Below are 14,620 nucleotides of genomic sequence, written 5' to 3' on the forward strand. Positions count from 1 at the left end.
CCCTATCTCTGTAACCTCCTACCACCCTCCGAGATCTCTGCGCTCCTCCAATTCCGGCCTCTCAAGCATCCCCCGATTCCCATCGCTCCACCATTGGCGGCCGTTCCTTCAGCTGCCTGGGGGGGAGGAGGCTCTAAGTTCTGGAATTGCCTCTCTCCTCCTCTAAGACGCTCCTTAAAAACCGACCTTTTTGGCCGAGCTTTTGGCTGCCTGTCCCTAAAGTCTTCCTGGTGTGACACGGGGTCACACTCTGATTCACGCTGCTGTGACCTGTGGTTGTTTTTTCTACATTGAGCTGGAGAAACCCAGTATTTATACAACACATTCTTGTCAGGCAGTGTGTGGTCAATTATCAGAATGCAGTGTGTCCAGTGCGGTGTGTCAAAGGGCAGCATGTGTTAACGGCGGGGGGAAGGGGAGCTGGAGGATGTGGTGAGAAATTCTTTGAAATAGTTTTGTAAAAACAGCTGGCTGTTGTGGAAAGTCACGTGGGTAACTGGAAGCTGAACAGTTTTGGGCCTCATTTGCATGGGTGGTTCTGCCCCTTCCTCCCTCCTTTACCCCTCAGCAAGGTGACACTCTGAAACTACCACTCGGTTTGTTAATGCTGACTCACTGCTGAACCGTGGGCAATCGTTCTCCCTGCACCCCATCCTCCCCGGCCCTTGATCCTCCTGCCCCGACCCTCATCGCCCATTTCAGGGTTGTTCCTCATTCTCTCGCCTCCCCTCCCTCTTTTCCACTTCACCCCATCTGCTCCCCCTTCCCGATCACCACCTTTCTCCCTCCCCTCTCCTCCCCGATCACCTCCCTTCTCTCTTCCCCTCCCCGATTACCTTCTTTCTGTCTCCCTTGATTTTTTCCCCCCTTTTCTCCCGCTCGTCCAATCCCTCCCTCTTTCCGTCCATGCCTTGATCTGAACACCCCACCCGCCGTGATAGTGACCTGTCGTCCTCCCCCCTGGTGATAGTGACGTCCTCAATTAAATCTCCCCTTGACCTTGTCTGCTGTAAAGGAGAACGATCCCAGCTTCTGGGTGGCACTGCTGCCTCACAGCGCCAGGGACCCGGGGGTTCAATTCCCGGCTCGGGTCTGTGTGGAGTTTGCATGTTCTCCCTGTGTCTGCGTGGGTTTCCTCCGGGTGCTCCGGTTTCCTCCTACAGTCCAAAGATGTGTGGTTGGGTTGATTGGCCAGGGTAAATTGCCCTTTAATGTCAGGGGGACTAGCAGGGAAAATATGTGGGTTACGGGAATAGGGTCTGGGTGGGATTGTGGTCGGTGCAGGCTCGATGGGCCGAATGGTCACATTCTGCACTGTTAGGATTCTCCCAGTCAGTCTCTCTCTGCGTGAACTCAAGACCCCTCATCCCTGGGGAACAGTTCTGGGCAAATCTCTCTCCTCCCGAGGCCTCCACATCCTCCATGTGGCAGGGGCTCAGAACTGGACACTGTCCAGTCAAAGCCAAGCCAGTGTTTTAGGAATAGTTTATCGATTGTATTATTCCGTGCCTAAGGCCCAATATGCTTTTGCACAGGCCAATTCCCCCCCCCCCCCCCCCCCCCCCCCCCCCCGCCCCCAACTCCTCCATCTCTCTGAACTCACCGCTGGCCTGTCCTGAGCTCTGTTCATTATGGTTTGTGTACGTGTGTGTTTCATCTTCAGTCTTTGACCGGGCTTCCTCTTTACCTGGAACTCGAGGTTCCAGATGACGGAGTTGGCAAACTTGAGTGACACCAAGGTGGCAAAAACCCCAAGGTCTATGTCCTGATCTCTGCTGAATGAGGGGTGCATCAGTATTACTGCTCTGACAGCCTGCCCGCATTTACTGAGAGTCCCCGGGGATGTGTCAGTATTTACAGGAGCTCCCCAGGGAGTGTGTCAGTATTTACAGGGGGGTCACGGGGAGTGTGTCAGTATTTACAGGGTGTTCCCCAGGGAGTATGTCAGTATTTACAGGGGGGTCACGGGGAGTGTGTCAGTATTTACAGGGGGGTCACGGGGAGTGTGTCAGTATTTACAGGGGGGTTAAGGGGAGTGTGTCAGCATTTACTGAGAGTCCCCGGGAGTGTGTCAGTATTTACAGGGGGTCCCCAGGGAGTGTGTCAGTATTTACAGGGGGTCCCCAGGGAGTGTGTCAGTATTTACAGGGGGTCCCCGGGGAGTGTGTCAGCATTTACTGAGTGTCCCCGGGGAGTGTGTCAGTATTTACAGGGGGATCCTCGGGGAGTGTGTCAGTATTTACAGGGGGTCCCCAGGGAGTGTGTCAGTATTTACAGGGGGTCCCCGGGGAGTGTGTCAGCATTTACTGAGTGTCCCCGGGGAGTGTGTCAGCATTTACTGAGTGTCCCCGGGGAGTGTGTCAGTATTTACAGGGGGCCCCTGGGGAGTGTGTCAGTATTTACAGGAGATCCCCGGGGAGTGTCAGAATTTACAGGGGGTCCCCGGGGAGTGTGTCAGAATTTACTGAGAGTCCCCGGGGAGTGTGTCAGTATTTACAGGGGGCCCCCGGGGAGTGTGTCAGTATTTACAGGGGGTCCCCAGGGAGTGTGTCAGAATTTACAGGGGGTCCCTGGGGAGTGTGTCAGTATTTACAGGGGGTCCCCGGGGAGTGTGTCAGTATTTACAGGAGATCCCCGGGGAGTGTCAGAATTTACAGGGGGTCTCCGGGGTGTGTCAGTATTTACAGGGGGTCCCCGGTGAGTGTGTCAGTATTTACAGGCGGTCCCCGGGGGGAGTGTCAGTATTTACAGGGGGATCCCGGGGGGAGTGTCAGTATTTACAGGGGGATCCCCGGGGAGTGTGTCAGTATTTACAGGCGGCCCCCGGAGAGTGTGTCAGTATTTACAGGCGGCCCCCGGGGAGTGTGTCAGTGTTTACAAGGGGGTCCCGGGGGGAGTGTCAGTATTTACAGGGGGATCCCCGGGGAGTGTGTCAGTATTTACAGGGGGTCCCCGGGGAGTGTCAGTATTTACAGGGGGATCCTCAGGGAGTGTCAGTAATTACAGGGGGCCCCCGGGGAGTGTCAGTATTTACAGGGGGATCCGCGGGGAGTGTGTCAGTATTTACAGGGGGTTCCCTGGGGGGAGTGTCAGTATTTACAGGGGTATCCTCGGGGAGTGTGTCAGTATTTACAGGGGGTTCCCCGGGGTGTGTGTCAGTATTTACAGGGGAATCCGTGGGGAGTGTCAGTATTTACAGGTGGTCCCCGGGGGGGGTGTCAGTATTTACAGGGGAATCCGTGGGGAGTGTGTCAGTATTTACAGGGGAATCCGTGGGGAGTGTGTCAGTATTTACAGGGGGTCCCCGGGGAGTGTGTCAGTATTTACAGGGGGTCCCCGGGGAGTGTGTCAGTATTTACAGGGGAATCCGTGGGGAGTGTGTCAGTATTTACAGGGGGTCCCCGGGGAGTGTGTCAGTATTTACAGGGGAATCCGTGGGGAGTGTGTCAGTATTTACAGGGGGTCCCCGGGGAGTGTGTCAGTATTTACAGGTGGTCCCCGGGGAGTGTGTCAGTATTTACAGGGGGTCCCCGGGGAGTGTGTCAGTATTTACAGGGGTTCCGTGGGGAGTGTGTCAGTATTTACAGGGGGGTCACGGGGAGTGTGTCAGTATTTACAGGGGGTCCCCGGGGAGTGTGTCAGTATTTCCAGGGGGTCCCCGGGGAGTGTGTCAGTATTTACAGGGGACTGCGGGGGAGGTGCCTCCTGGAGCCAGCTCCCAGGGCAGAGCATTCCCTGGGTGGAGAGGGGTTGGCAGGGAGCTGCCAGTACACTGTGGTTACGGGGTGCCACTGGCCTATCGCCCTTCCTGTATTTCTTGGTGAGCTCGTGCTGACATTGAAGAGCCAATGTGTTGCCAGCAGCCAACTTGCTTGACGTATCTGCCTGACTTCTGAACTTTGACCCCTCTCTGTTCTCCAGCCGACCAGGTTTACGGCGATCAGGACATGCACGATGTGGTGAGGAAGCACTGCATGGATTACCTGGTAAGAGTTTGATGTCCCTTTTCCACGTTCTGTTCTGTTCACCTCCCCCTCGCTGCCCCCTTGCCTGACCCCCTCCTCTGTCTGAATCTCTGGCCGCAGGTGAAGAACGCCGACTACTTCTCCAACTACGTGACGGAGGATTTCACCACCTACATCAACCGCAAACGGATGAGCAGCTGCCACGGCAACCACATCGAGATGCAGGCCATGGCGGAGATGTACAACCGGCCCGTCGAGGTGTACCAGTACAGCCTAGCCGGGGAGGAGAATCTCGGTACGGGCTCGGCGTGGAATCCCCCTCCCCTTTTTCCCCCCCAATCCGTCGGGGTCTCTGTTACCTTGTGCAATGAGCCTTTGCTGGAGTGGGAACGATTGTAACGCGAGTTTGCCATGTAAACGTCATGCCGTATTGAGATCCTCCGGCCACCGGTGGCAGTGTAGTGCCGCAGTTTGGTGTCCCTCAGCACTGCAGGCAAATTTCTCTGCTTGCCAGATGGTGTTAACTGTTCGGGTGTATCGAATATTGTCTGTTTACACAAGCACGCACACACAAAAGCAACTCCAAATTACTCCCGTTGTAGTTTAGTGGCCATCTTTAATGTAGAAAGTGGCGTCCTAACCGCCTATTCTGTAATTACACCCCTCCCCCCAGCCATTACTCTAGCTGTTAATTCTTTCTCTCTCGTCTGTTTCTCTCCCCCTCTTACCGCCCCGCCGCACCCTCACTCCCCCCCCAACTCTTCCCTCCCTCGCAAGCCTCCCTTTTCCATCCTCTTTGTCTTCAGCCTCTCTGTCCCCCTCTCTATTCTCTGTCTGGCGCTCACTTGCTCTGCCTCTCCTGTTTAAGCTCTCAAAACCACCCCCCCCCCCCCACCTCTGCCCTTGCTACCCCCACACTGCCCCGCCACTAAAATAAACCGGTTAACTGGTCAAATCGGTTTGGCTGGGATCTTGCTGTGCAAAGGCCACTGCCCGTTCCGCACTGCCGGAGGCGCCAACTTTCCGGATAAGATGTGGAACCGTGTCCCGGCCGGGGTGGGGGAGGGGGGGGGGTGGTGGTGGGTGGCTAATACTCACCCCTCAATAATGTTTAAGGAAAAGGCGGGTGACCTGAGCGACTTGGTGTGCTGCAGCTTACGGGATCACGCTGTGCCCCGGGGCAAAAACAAAGTATCGCATTGGGTGTGAAGGGTGGGTCGGCCCTGCGGTGAGCAAAGGCTCCAGCAAAAGGCACGCGGGAAGCCTATCCCTTCCGGCATCACCGCCCCCCCCTCCTCATGCCTCCTCTTTCTCACGTCCGCAGAACCAATAAACACTTTTCACGGCATTCACCAGACGGAGGATGAGCCCATCAGGGTGAGCTACCACCGCAACATCCACTACAACTCCGTGGTCAACCCCAACAAGGCCACCATCGGGGTGGGCCTCGGCCTCCCAGCCTTCAAACCTGGCGTGAGTATGGCCCCGACGCTTGCTCTCTCCCTCCCTGGAACATTGTTGCCCATTCCCCCGCCGCCACCACATTACCCATCAGGAACCCCCCCCCAATCGCACTACAAATGGAATCACCCAGTGCGGTTAGAGGCCATTCAGCCCGGCCGCACCTGGGCCAAAGACAGATTCAGTTCACCCCACTCTCCCAGAGTTAAGAATGAGAGGTGGCCACCTCCTGCTACCACGTCTGGGCTCCCTAAAGCCCCTTAGGGGGTGTTTTGTCGCCGCGGAAAAAAAGGACGCCATAGGAACGTGAGTCGTTCTGTACTCAATTCCCTGCTGTCATTTCACCAGCTCCAACCAGTCTACCTGAATCGTGTCCAAGCTGTATCACAGTTCACTGTTATACCTCTTGGGAGTGCAGTGTAGCACTCGGCAATTCAGGTCTTAAAGCACCCCCCCCCCCCCCCAAACCTCTCTTTTAAGGCTGCCAAAAATCTCATCGCTGCATTACTGCGGTCACCTAGAGTGCAATTGCAACAAATTTGCAGTTCCTGCTCAAACCTCAGTGTGCGACGACTAGTTCGTCTCTTGTTCTTGTTCTGTGTCGCCATCCTTTCTGCCTCTACCTCCCCCACCCCCTCCCTTCAATTCTGGGGCTACTGTAGCTAATTTCATGCTGACTGCGGATCCTCTCTCTCTCTCTCTCTCTCTGCAGTCCGCCGACCAGTCGCTGATGAAGAACGCCATCAAAACCTCAGAGGAGTCGTGGATCGAGCAGCAAATGCTGGAAGACAAAAAGCGGGCCACAGACTGGGAGGCCACGAACGAGGCCATCGAGGAGCAGGTGGCCCGCGAGTCGTATCTGCAGTGGCTGCGTGACCAAGAGAAACAGGCCCGACAGGTGAGGAGGAGTGTACTCACGATAAAATAACTTCTAGCTTTTATTCAGCAGAACACGGAGCGTTCACTGTGTAACTGTGCAGAGTAGCTGTGTATTCAACAGGGTAAGGATGGTTCACTGTGTATTCAGTAGGTTAAGGACTGTTCGCTGTGTATTCAGCAGGGTAAGGATTGTTCACTGTGTAACTGCAGTTGCAGTGTATTCAGCAGGGTAAGGGTCATTCACTGTGTATTCAGCAGGGTGAGGATCATTCACTAACTCTGCAGTTGCAGTGTATTCAGCAGTTTAAGGATCGTTCACTCTGTAACTGTGCAGAGGCGCTGTGTATTCAGCACGGTGAGGATTGTTCACTGTGTATTCAGCAGGGTAAAGATCATTCACTGTGTATTCAGCAGGGTAAGGATCGTTCACTGTATGACTGTGCAGAGATGCTGTATATTCAGCAGGGTAAGGATCATTCGCTGTGTATTCAGCAGGGTAAGGATCGTTCGCTGTGTATTCAGCAGGGTAAGGATCGTTCGCTGTGTATTCAGCAGGGTAAGGATCGTTCGCTGTGTATTCAGCAGGGTAAGGATCGTTCGCTGTGTATTCAGCAGGGTAAGGATCGTTCGCTGTGTATTCAGCAGGGTAAGGATCGTTCGCTGTGTATTCAGCAGGGTAAGGATCGTTCACTGTATTCAGCAGGGTAAGGATCGTTTGCTGTGTATTCAACAGGGTAAGGATTGTTCGCTGTGTATTCAGCAGGGTAAGGATTGTTCGCTGTGTATTCAGCAGGGTAAGGATTGTTCGCTGTGTATTCAGCAGGGTAAGGATTGTTCACTGTGTAACTGCAGTTGCAGTGTATTCAGCAGGGTAAGGGTCATTCACTGTGTATTCAGCAGGGTGAGGATCATTCACTAACTCTGCAGTTGCAGTGTATTCAGCAGTTTAAGGATCGTTCACTCTGTAACTGTGCAGAGGCGCTGTGTATTCAGCACGGTGAGGATTGTTCACTGTGTATTCAGCAGGGTAAAGATCATTCACTGTGTATTCAGCAGGGTAAGGATCGTTCACTGTATGACTGTGCAGAGATGCTGTATATTCAGCAGGGTAAGGATCATTCGCTGTGTATTCAGCAGGGTAAGGATCGTTCGCTGTGTATTCAGCAGGGTAAGGATCGTTCGCTGTGTATTCAGCAGGGTAAGGATCGTTCGCTGTGTATTCAGCAGGGTAAGGATCGTTCGCTGTGTATTCAGCAGGGTAAGGATCGTTCGCTGTGTATTCAGCAGGGTAAGGATCGTTCGCTGTGTATTCAGCAGGGTAAGGATCGTTCACTGTATTCAGCAGGGTAAGGATCGTTCACTGTGTAACTGTGCAGAGATGCTGTATGTTCAGCAGGGTAAGGATCGTTCGCTGTCTATATAGCAGGGTAAGGATCGTTCGCTGTGTATTCAGCGGGGTAAGGATCGTTTGCTGTGTATTCAACAGGGTAAGGATTGTTCGCTGTGTATTCAGCAGGGTAAGGATTGTTCGCTGTGTATTCAGCAGGGTAAGGATTGTTCGCTGTGCATTCAGCAGGGTAAGGATTTTTCACTATTCAGCAGGGTAAAAATCGTTCACTGTGTATTCAGTAGCATAAAGATCCTTCATTGTGTAACTGCAGAGTTGCTGTGTATTCAGCAGGGTAGGGATCGTTCACTGTGTAACTGCAGAGTTGCTGTGTATTCAGCAGGGTAAGGATCATCTGGTGTGTATTCAGCAGGGTAAGGATCGTTCACTGTATATTTGGCAGGGTATGGATTGTTCGCTGTGTATTCAGCAGGGTAAGAATCCTTCACTGTGTAACTGCAAAGTTGCTGTGTATTCAGCAGGGTAAGGATCGTTCGCTGTGTATTCAGCAAGGTAAGAATCGTTCACTGTGTATTCAGCAGGGTAAGGATCGTTTGCTGTGTATTCAGCAGAGTAAGGATTGTTCACTATTCAGTAGGTAAGAATCATTCACTGTGTAACTGTGCAGAGATGCTGTGTATTCAGCAGGGCAAGGATCATTCGCTGTGTATTCAGCAAGGTAAGGATCATTTGCTGTGTATTCAGCAGGGTAAGGATTTTTCACTATTCAGCAGGGTAAAAATCGTTCATGGTATTCAGCAGGATAAGAATCCTTCACTGTGTAACTGCAGAGTTGCTGTGTATTCAGCAGGGGAAGGATCGTTCACTGTAACTGCAGAGTTGCTGTGTATTCAGCAGGGTAAGGATCGTTCGCTATGTATTCAGCAGGGTAAGGATCGTTTGCTCTGTATTCAGCAGGCTAAGAGTTGTTCACTGTATTCAGCAGGGTAAGAATCATTCACTGTGTATTCAGCAGGGTAAGAATCGTTCGCTGTATATTCAGCAGGGTAAGTATCGTTCGCTGTGTATTCGGCAGGGAAAGGATCATTCGCTGTGTATTCAACAGGGAAAGGATCGTTCGCTGTGTATTCAACAGGGTAAGTATCGTTCACTGTAACTCTGCAGTCTTGCTGTATATTCAGCAGGGTAAGGATCGTTCGCTGTGTATTCAACAGGGAAAGGATTATTCGCTGTGTATTCAGCAGGGTAAGGATCGTTCACTGTGTAACTGTGCAGAGTTGCTGTATATTCAGCAGGGTAAGGACCTGCTGAATATTCAGGGGGCGAGGACCTTAAAACGATCACTATTACTAAAGAGGTAGTGCTGGTTAGGCTAATGGGACTAAAGGTAGACAAGTCCCCTGGTCCGGATGGAATGCATCCCTGGGTACTAAAAGAAACGGCAGAAGAAATAGCAAATGCATAGTTGTAATTTATCAAAATTCACTGGACTCTGGGGAGGTGCCGGCTGATGGGAAAACAGCTAATGTGACGCCACTGTTTAAAAAAGGAGGTAGAACAAAAGGCAGGTAACTACAGGCCGGTTAGCTTTACATCTGTAGTTGGGAAAATGTTGGGATCTATCATTAAGGAAGAAATAGCAGGACACCTGGAAAAGAATGGTTCAATCAAGCAGACGCAGCATGGATTCATGAAGGGAAAGTCATGTTTGACTAATTTACTGGAATCTTTTGAGGATATAACGAGTGCGGTTGACAGAGGGGAACCGGTGGATGTGGTGTATTTAGATTTCCAGAAGACATTCGATAAGGTGCCTCACAAAAGGTTGTTGCATAAGATAAAGGCACACTGAGTTGGGGGTAAAGTGTTAGCGTGGATTGAGGATTGGCTATCTAACAGGAAGCAAAGAGTTGGAATAAATGAGTGCTTTTCTGGTTGGCAGTTGGTGACTAGTGGTGTGCCGCAGGGATCGGTGCTGGGGCCTCAACTATTTACCATATACATAGACGATCTGGAGGAGGGGACCGAGTGTAGGGTAACAAAGTTTGCGGATGACACAAAGATGAGTGGGAAAGCAAATTGCGTGGAGGACACAGAGTCTGCAGAGAGATTTGGATAGGCTAAATGAGTGGGCAAGGATCTGGCAGATGGAGTATAACGTTGGTAAGTGTGAGGTTATCCACGTTGGAAGGAATAATAGTAAAATGGACTATTATTTAAACGGAGAAAAATTACATCATGCTACTGTGCAGAGGGACCTGGGGGTCCTTGTGCATGAATCCCAAAAACTCAGTTTGCAGGTGCAGCAGGTGATCAAGAAGGCGAATGGAATGTTGGCCTTTATCGTGAAGGGGATGGAGTATAAAAGCAGGGAGGTCTTGCTACAACTATACAAGGCACTGGTGAGGCCGCAACTGGAGTACTGTGTGCAGTTTTGGACCCCTTATTGAAGAAAGGATATATTAGCTTTGGAGGGAGTACAGAGAAGGTTCACCAGGTTGATTCCAGAGATGAGGGGGTTAGCTTATGAAGAGAGATTGAATAGACTGGGCCTGTACTCATTCGAGTTTAGAAGGTTGAGGGGAGATCTTATAGAGACATATAAGATAATGAAGGGGCTAGACAGGGTAGAAGCAGCGAGGTTATTTCCACTTACAATGAAAACAAGAACTAGGGGGCATAGCCTCAAAATACGGGGGAGTCAATTTAGAACAGAGTTGAGGAGGAACTTCTTCTCCCAGAGGGGAGTGAATCTTTGGAATTCTCTGCCCAATGAAGCAGTAGAGACTACCTCGTTAAATGTGTTTAAGTCACAGATAGATTTTTAACCATTAAGAGAATTAAGGGTTATGGGGAGCGGGCAGGTAAGTGGAACTAAACCACTATCAGATCAGCCATGATCTTATTGAATGGTGGAGCAGGCTTGAGGGGCTAGATGGCCTACTCCTGCTCCTATTTCTTATGTTCTTATGTAAGGATCATTCACTGCGTATTCAGCAAGGTAAGGATCGCTCGCTGTGTATTCAGCAGGGTAAGGATCGCTCGCTGTGTACTCAGCAGGGTAAGGATCGTTCGCTGTGTATTCAGCAGGGTAAGGATTGTTCGCTGTGTATTCAGGGTAAGGATCATTCGCTGTGTATTCAGCAGGGTAAGGATCGTTCACTGTGTATTCGGCAGTGTATGGATTGTTCGCTGTGTATTCAGCAGGGTAAGGATCGTTCGCTGTGTATTCAGCGGGGTAAGGATCATTCGCTGTGTGTTCAGCAGAGTAAGGATCGTTTGCTGCATATTCTGCAGGGTAAGGATTGTTCGCTGTGTATTCAGCAGGGTAAGGATCGTTTGCTGTGTATTCAGCAGGGTAAGGATCGTCTGGTGTATTCAGCAGGGTAAGGATCGTTCGCTGTGTATTCGGCAATGTATGGATTGTTCGCTGTGTGTTCAGCGGTGTTAGGATTGTTCGCTGTGTATTCAGCAGGGCAAGGATCATTCGCTGTGTATTCAGCAGGGTAAGGATCGTTCACTGTATTCAGCAGGGTAAGAATCCTTCACTGTAACTGCAGAGTTGCTGTGTATTCAGCAGGGTAAGGATCGTTCACTGTAACTGTGCAGAGTTGCTGTATATTCAGCAGGATCAGGATCGTTTGCTGTGTATTCAGCAGGGTAAGAATCGTTCACGGTGTATTCGGCAATGTATGGATTGTTCGCTCTGTATTCAGCGGGGTAAGGATCGTTCACGGTGTATTCAGCAGGGTAAGGATTGTTCACTGTGTATTCAGCAGGGTAAGGATCGTTCGCTGTGTATTCAACAGGGTAAGGATCGTTCACCGTAACTGTGCAGAGTTGCTGTATATTCAGCAGGGTAAGGATCGTGCGCTGTGTATTCGGCAGGGTAAGGACTGTTCGCTGCATAGTCAGCAGGGTAAGTATCATTCGCTGTGTATTCAGCAGGGTAAGGATTGTTCACTATTCAGGGAAAGAATCCTTCACAGTGTAACTGCAGTCGTGATGTATTCAGCAGGGAAACGATCGTTCACTGTGTATTCAGCAGGGAAACGATCGTTCACTGTGTATTCAGCAGGGAAACGATCGTTCACTGTGTATTCAGCAGGGAAACGATCGTTCACTGTGTATTCAGCAGGGAAACGATCGTTCACTGTGTATTCAGCAGGGAAACGATCGTTCACTGTGTATTCAGCAGGGAAACGATCGTTCACTGTGTATTCAGCAGGGAAACGATCGTTCACTGTGTATTCAGCAGGGAAACGATCGTTCACTGTGTATTCAGCAGGGAAACGATCGTTCACTGTGTATTCAGCAAGAAAAGGATATTTCATTGTAACTGCAGAGTTGCTGTGTATTCAGCAGGGTAAGGATGGTTCACTGTGTAACTGTGCAGAGTTGCTGTGTATTCAGCAGGGTAAGGATGGTTCACTGTGTAACTGTGCAGAGTTACTGTGTATTCAGCAGGGTAAGGATGGTTCACTGTGTAACTGTGCAGAGTTGCTGTGTATTCAGCAGGGTAAGGATGGTTCACTGTGTAACTGTGCAGAGTTACTGTGTATTCAGCAGGGTAAGGATGGTTCACTGTGTAACTGTGCAGAGTTGCTGTGTATTCAGCAGGGTAAGGATCGTTCGCTGTGTAACTGTGCAGAGTTACTGTGTATTCAGCAGGGTAAGGATCGTTCACTGTGTAACTGTGCAGAGTTGCTGTGTATTCAGCAGGGTAAGGATCGTTCGCTGTGTAACTGTGCAGAGTTCACTAAATGTGGAATCCTGTCTTGTGTGTTGCAGCCCCGGAAAGCCTCAGCGACGTGTAGTTCTGCAACAGCAGCAGCGACCAGCGGATTGGAAGAATGGACCGGACGCTCGCCCAGGCAGCGGAGCCTGGCTTCTTCACCGGAACATTCCGACCTCCACCCAGATGGCGCAGGGAAGCCCCCGTCGCCCGGCAGTGCCGCGGCGCTCGTCCTAGCAAAGCCCCCCTCGCCCTGTGCACCAGGTCAGTGTCTAAAATGTTGCCCTCGATCTTGACACCCATAGGCTGCAAGCACATGTTGCCCCCATCTCCCTGCTCCCCATCTCCCTCCCGCCCACTTGCGCCTCCGCCCCGTCACCCTCGCGTCTCCCCCCTCGCCCTCACGTCTCCCCCCTCGCCCTTGTGCGCCCTCGTGTCTACGACCCCTCGCATCTCGCCCCCTTCCCCCGCACGCCTGTCCTGTCCCTGTCCCTGCCCCACCTCCCCACCCCCTTGCCTCCAAAGCCCCTGCCTGCCCCCCTTGCACCCGTCACCCGAGCGCTGCCTCCAAGCCGCCCATGCCCGTGCACCGCCTCCACCCTGCCCCCTGCGCGCCTCTTCCGTGCCGCCTCTGCCTCGCCCGCCGCCTCTGCCACGCCCCGCACACCATTTACCACTGCACTTCACGTACATCCATGACTTCCCCCATCGCTCTCGTGCCCTGAACATTATCTCCTATCTTCTCCAATTGCCCCCGTGGAGTCTCTCCCTTCCTCTCTCTCGTGTGCCACCTCACCACGGGCGCACCCGTTCATTCAGACTCTGCTCGGGTGGAATTTCACATCATGTCCCAAGTCCCGAATCCTCCCTCCGGGCTCCGGTGCCCCACGGTCTGCATCGCCGCCTCGTGGCAATGCCCTCTGCGCCCCTCAGTGGCGTCTCCGAGGTGCCCGTGGCTGCGCCCCACGCTTCTCTATTTTAACTTCCTGAGAAATCTGTTGCTTTCCTGATCATTCAGCTCTTCCTGATCTTCGGGCACCCGGTGCAGAGGGAGGGAGGCGAGTGGAGGCCCTTCGCGTGAGTGCGGCCACGCTGGCCAGAGGGGGGTGGTCACACGTCCCGGCTGCCCCCGCGGCCATGTTCACCACCGGCTGTCCCGGAAAGGGGGGCACGCGGTGCCTGTCAGCGTGTTCGAGACTTTCCGTTCCCAGTGGGCACCGCGGTGAACGGGCTGCTTAACCGACCCCCTTAATCACTTTTAGTTTGACTAAGTTTCCTTTCAGATCCCGTTTGCTGCAGTGTTCTCTTTCGGGGGGCGGGGGGGGTGTGTTGGGGGACACGCACCCTTCGATTTACCCCTCCATCTGTTGGTTTTGGTTACTCTGGCTGCCCCGTGAGGAAGCGCGCACAAACTCTGCTGACACGTGTGTCTCCTGTTTGTTCCCCCTCTTTGGCTGCCTCAGGTACGAGCAACCAGACGCTTGGTGACCGGGCCTTGTCTCCGGCGCTCTCCTTCCGCCCTGCCCTTGACTGCCGGGCAATCATGCAGCAGATGTCGCCCACTGCGTTCGGTAAGTCTCGTGCTGCGGCCGCCATTGCGTTGCACCGTGAGCGCCGGACTTGTGCCAACCAGACCCACCCGCCCAACCCCAAACACCTCCACCAGGGCATTGGCCGCTCGTTGGACCATTGCGTGGACGCTGTCCCCTGCCAACGATGGGTACGGTATCGACTGCGCGAGACGTTGCAGCTCAACCTACGCAGCACTCTCCGTGAGCGGGAACCCCCCCCCATTCCCCCCGCCCCCCCTCCCGCCCCAAAGATCAGTAACCTGCCCACTTGCGTGTCCCCGTACCCCCCTCACCTGCTCTCTTTCCTGGTGTTGGAATACTGTGTGCAATTCTGGTCACCCTATTATAGAAAGGATATTATTAAACTAGAAAGAGTGCAGAAAAGATTCACTAGAAAGCTACCGGGACTTGATGGATTGAGTTAGAAGGAGAGGTTGGATAGACTGGGACTTTTCTCTCTGGAGCGTAGGAGGGGTGATCTTATAGAGGTCTGTAAAATAATGAGGGGCACAGATCAGCTAGATAGTCAATATCTTTTCCCAAAGGTCGGGGAGTCTAAAACTAGAGGGCATTGGTTTGAGGTGCGAGGGGAGAGATACAAAAGTGTCCAGAGGGGCAATTTTTTTCACAGAGGGTGGTGAGTGTCTGGAACAAGCTACCA

General features: G+C 52.4%; 1 protein-coding gene across 1 annotated transcript; it reads left to right on the top strand.

Annotated features, from left to right (window-relative positions):
• Window positions 1–3,848: 3,848 nt before the first annotated feature.
• LOC144491203 (OTU domain-containing protein 5-like) lies at window positions 3,849–14,160 on the top strand (the record flags this gene model as incomplete). Its single annotated transcript, XM_078208882.1, has 6 exons — window positions 3,849–3,986; window positions 4,086–4,260; window positions 5,290–5,438; window positions 6,139–6,324; window positions 12,445–12,652; window positions 13,852–14,160. Coding segments are annotated over exons 1-6 (1,066 nt in total), but the record flags the coding sequence as incomplete, so codon positions are not given.
• Between the last annotated feature and the right edge of the window lie 460 nt (window positions 14,161–14,620).

The sequence above is a fragment of the Mustelus asterias genome, unplaced genomic scaffold, assembly GCF_964213995.1.
Source record: "Mustelus asterias unplaced genomic scaffold, sMusAst1.hap1.1 HAP1_SCAFFOLD_4712, whole genome shotgun sequence".
Lineage (NCBI taxonomy): Eukaryota > Metazoa > Chordata > Chondrichthyes > Carcharhiniformes > Triakidae > Mustelus > Mustelus asterias.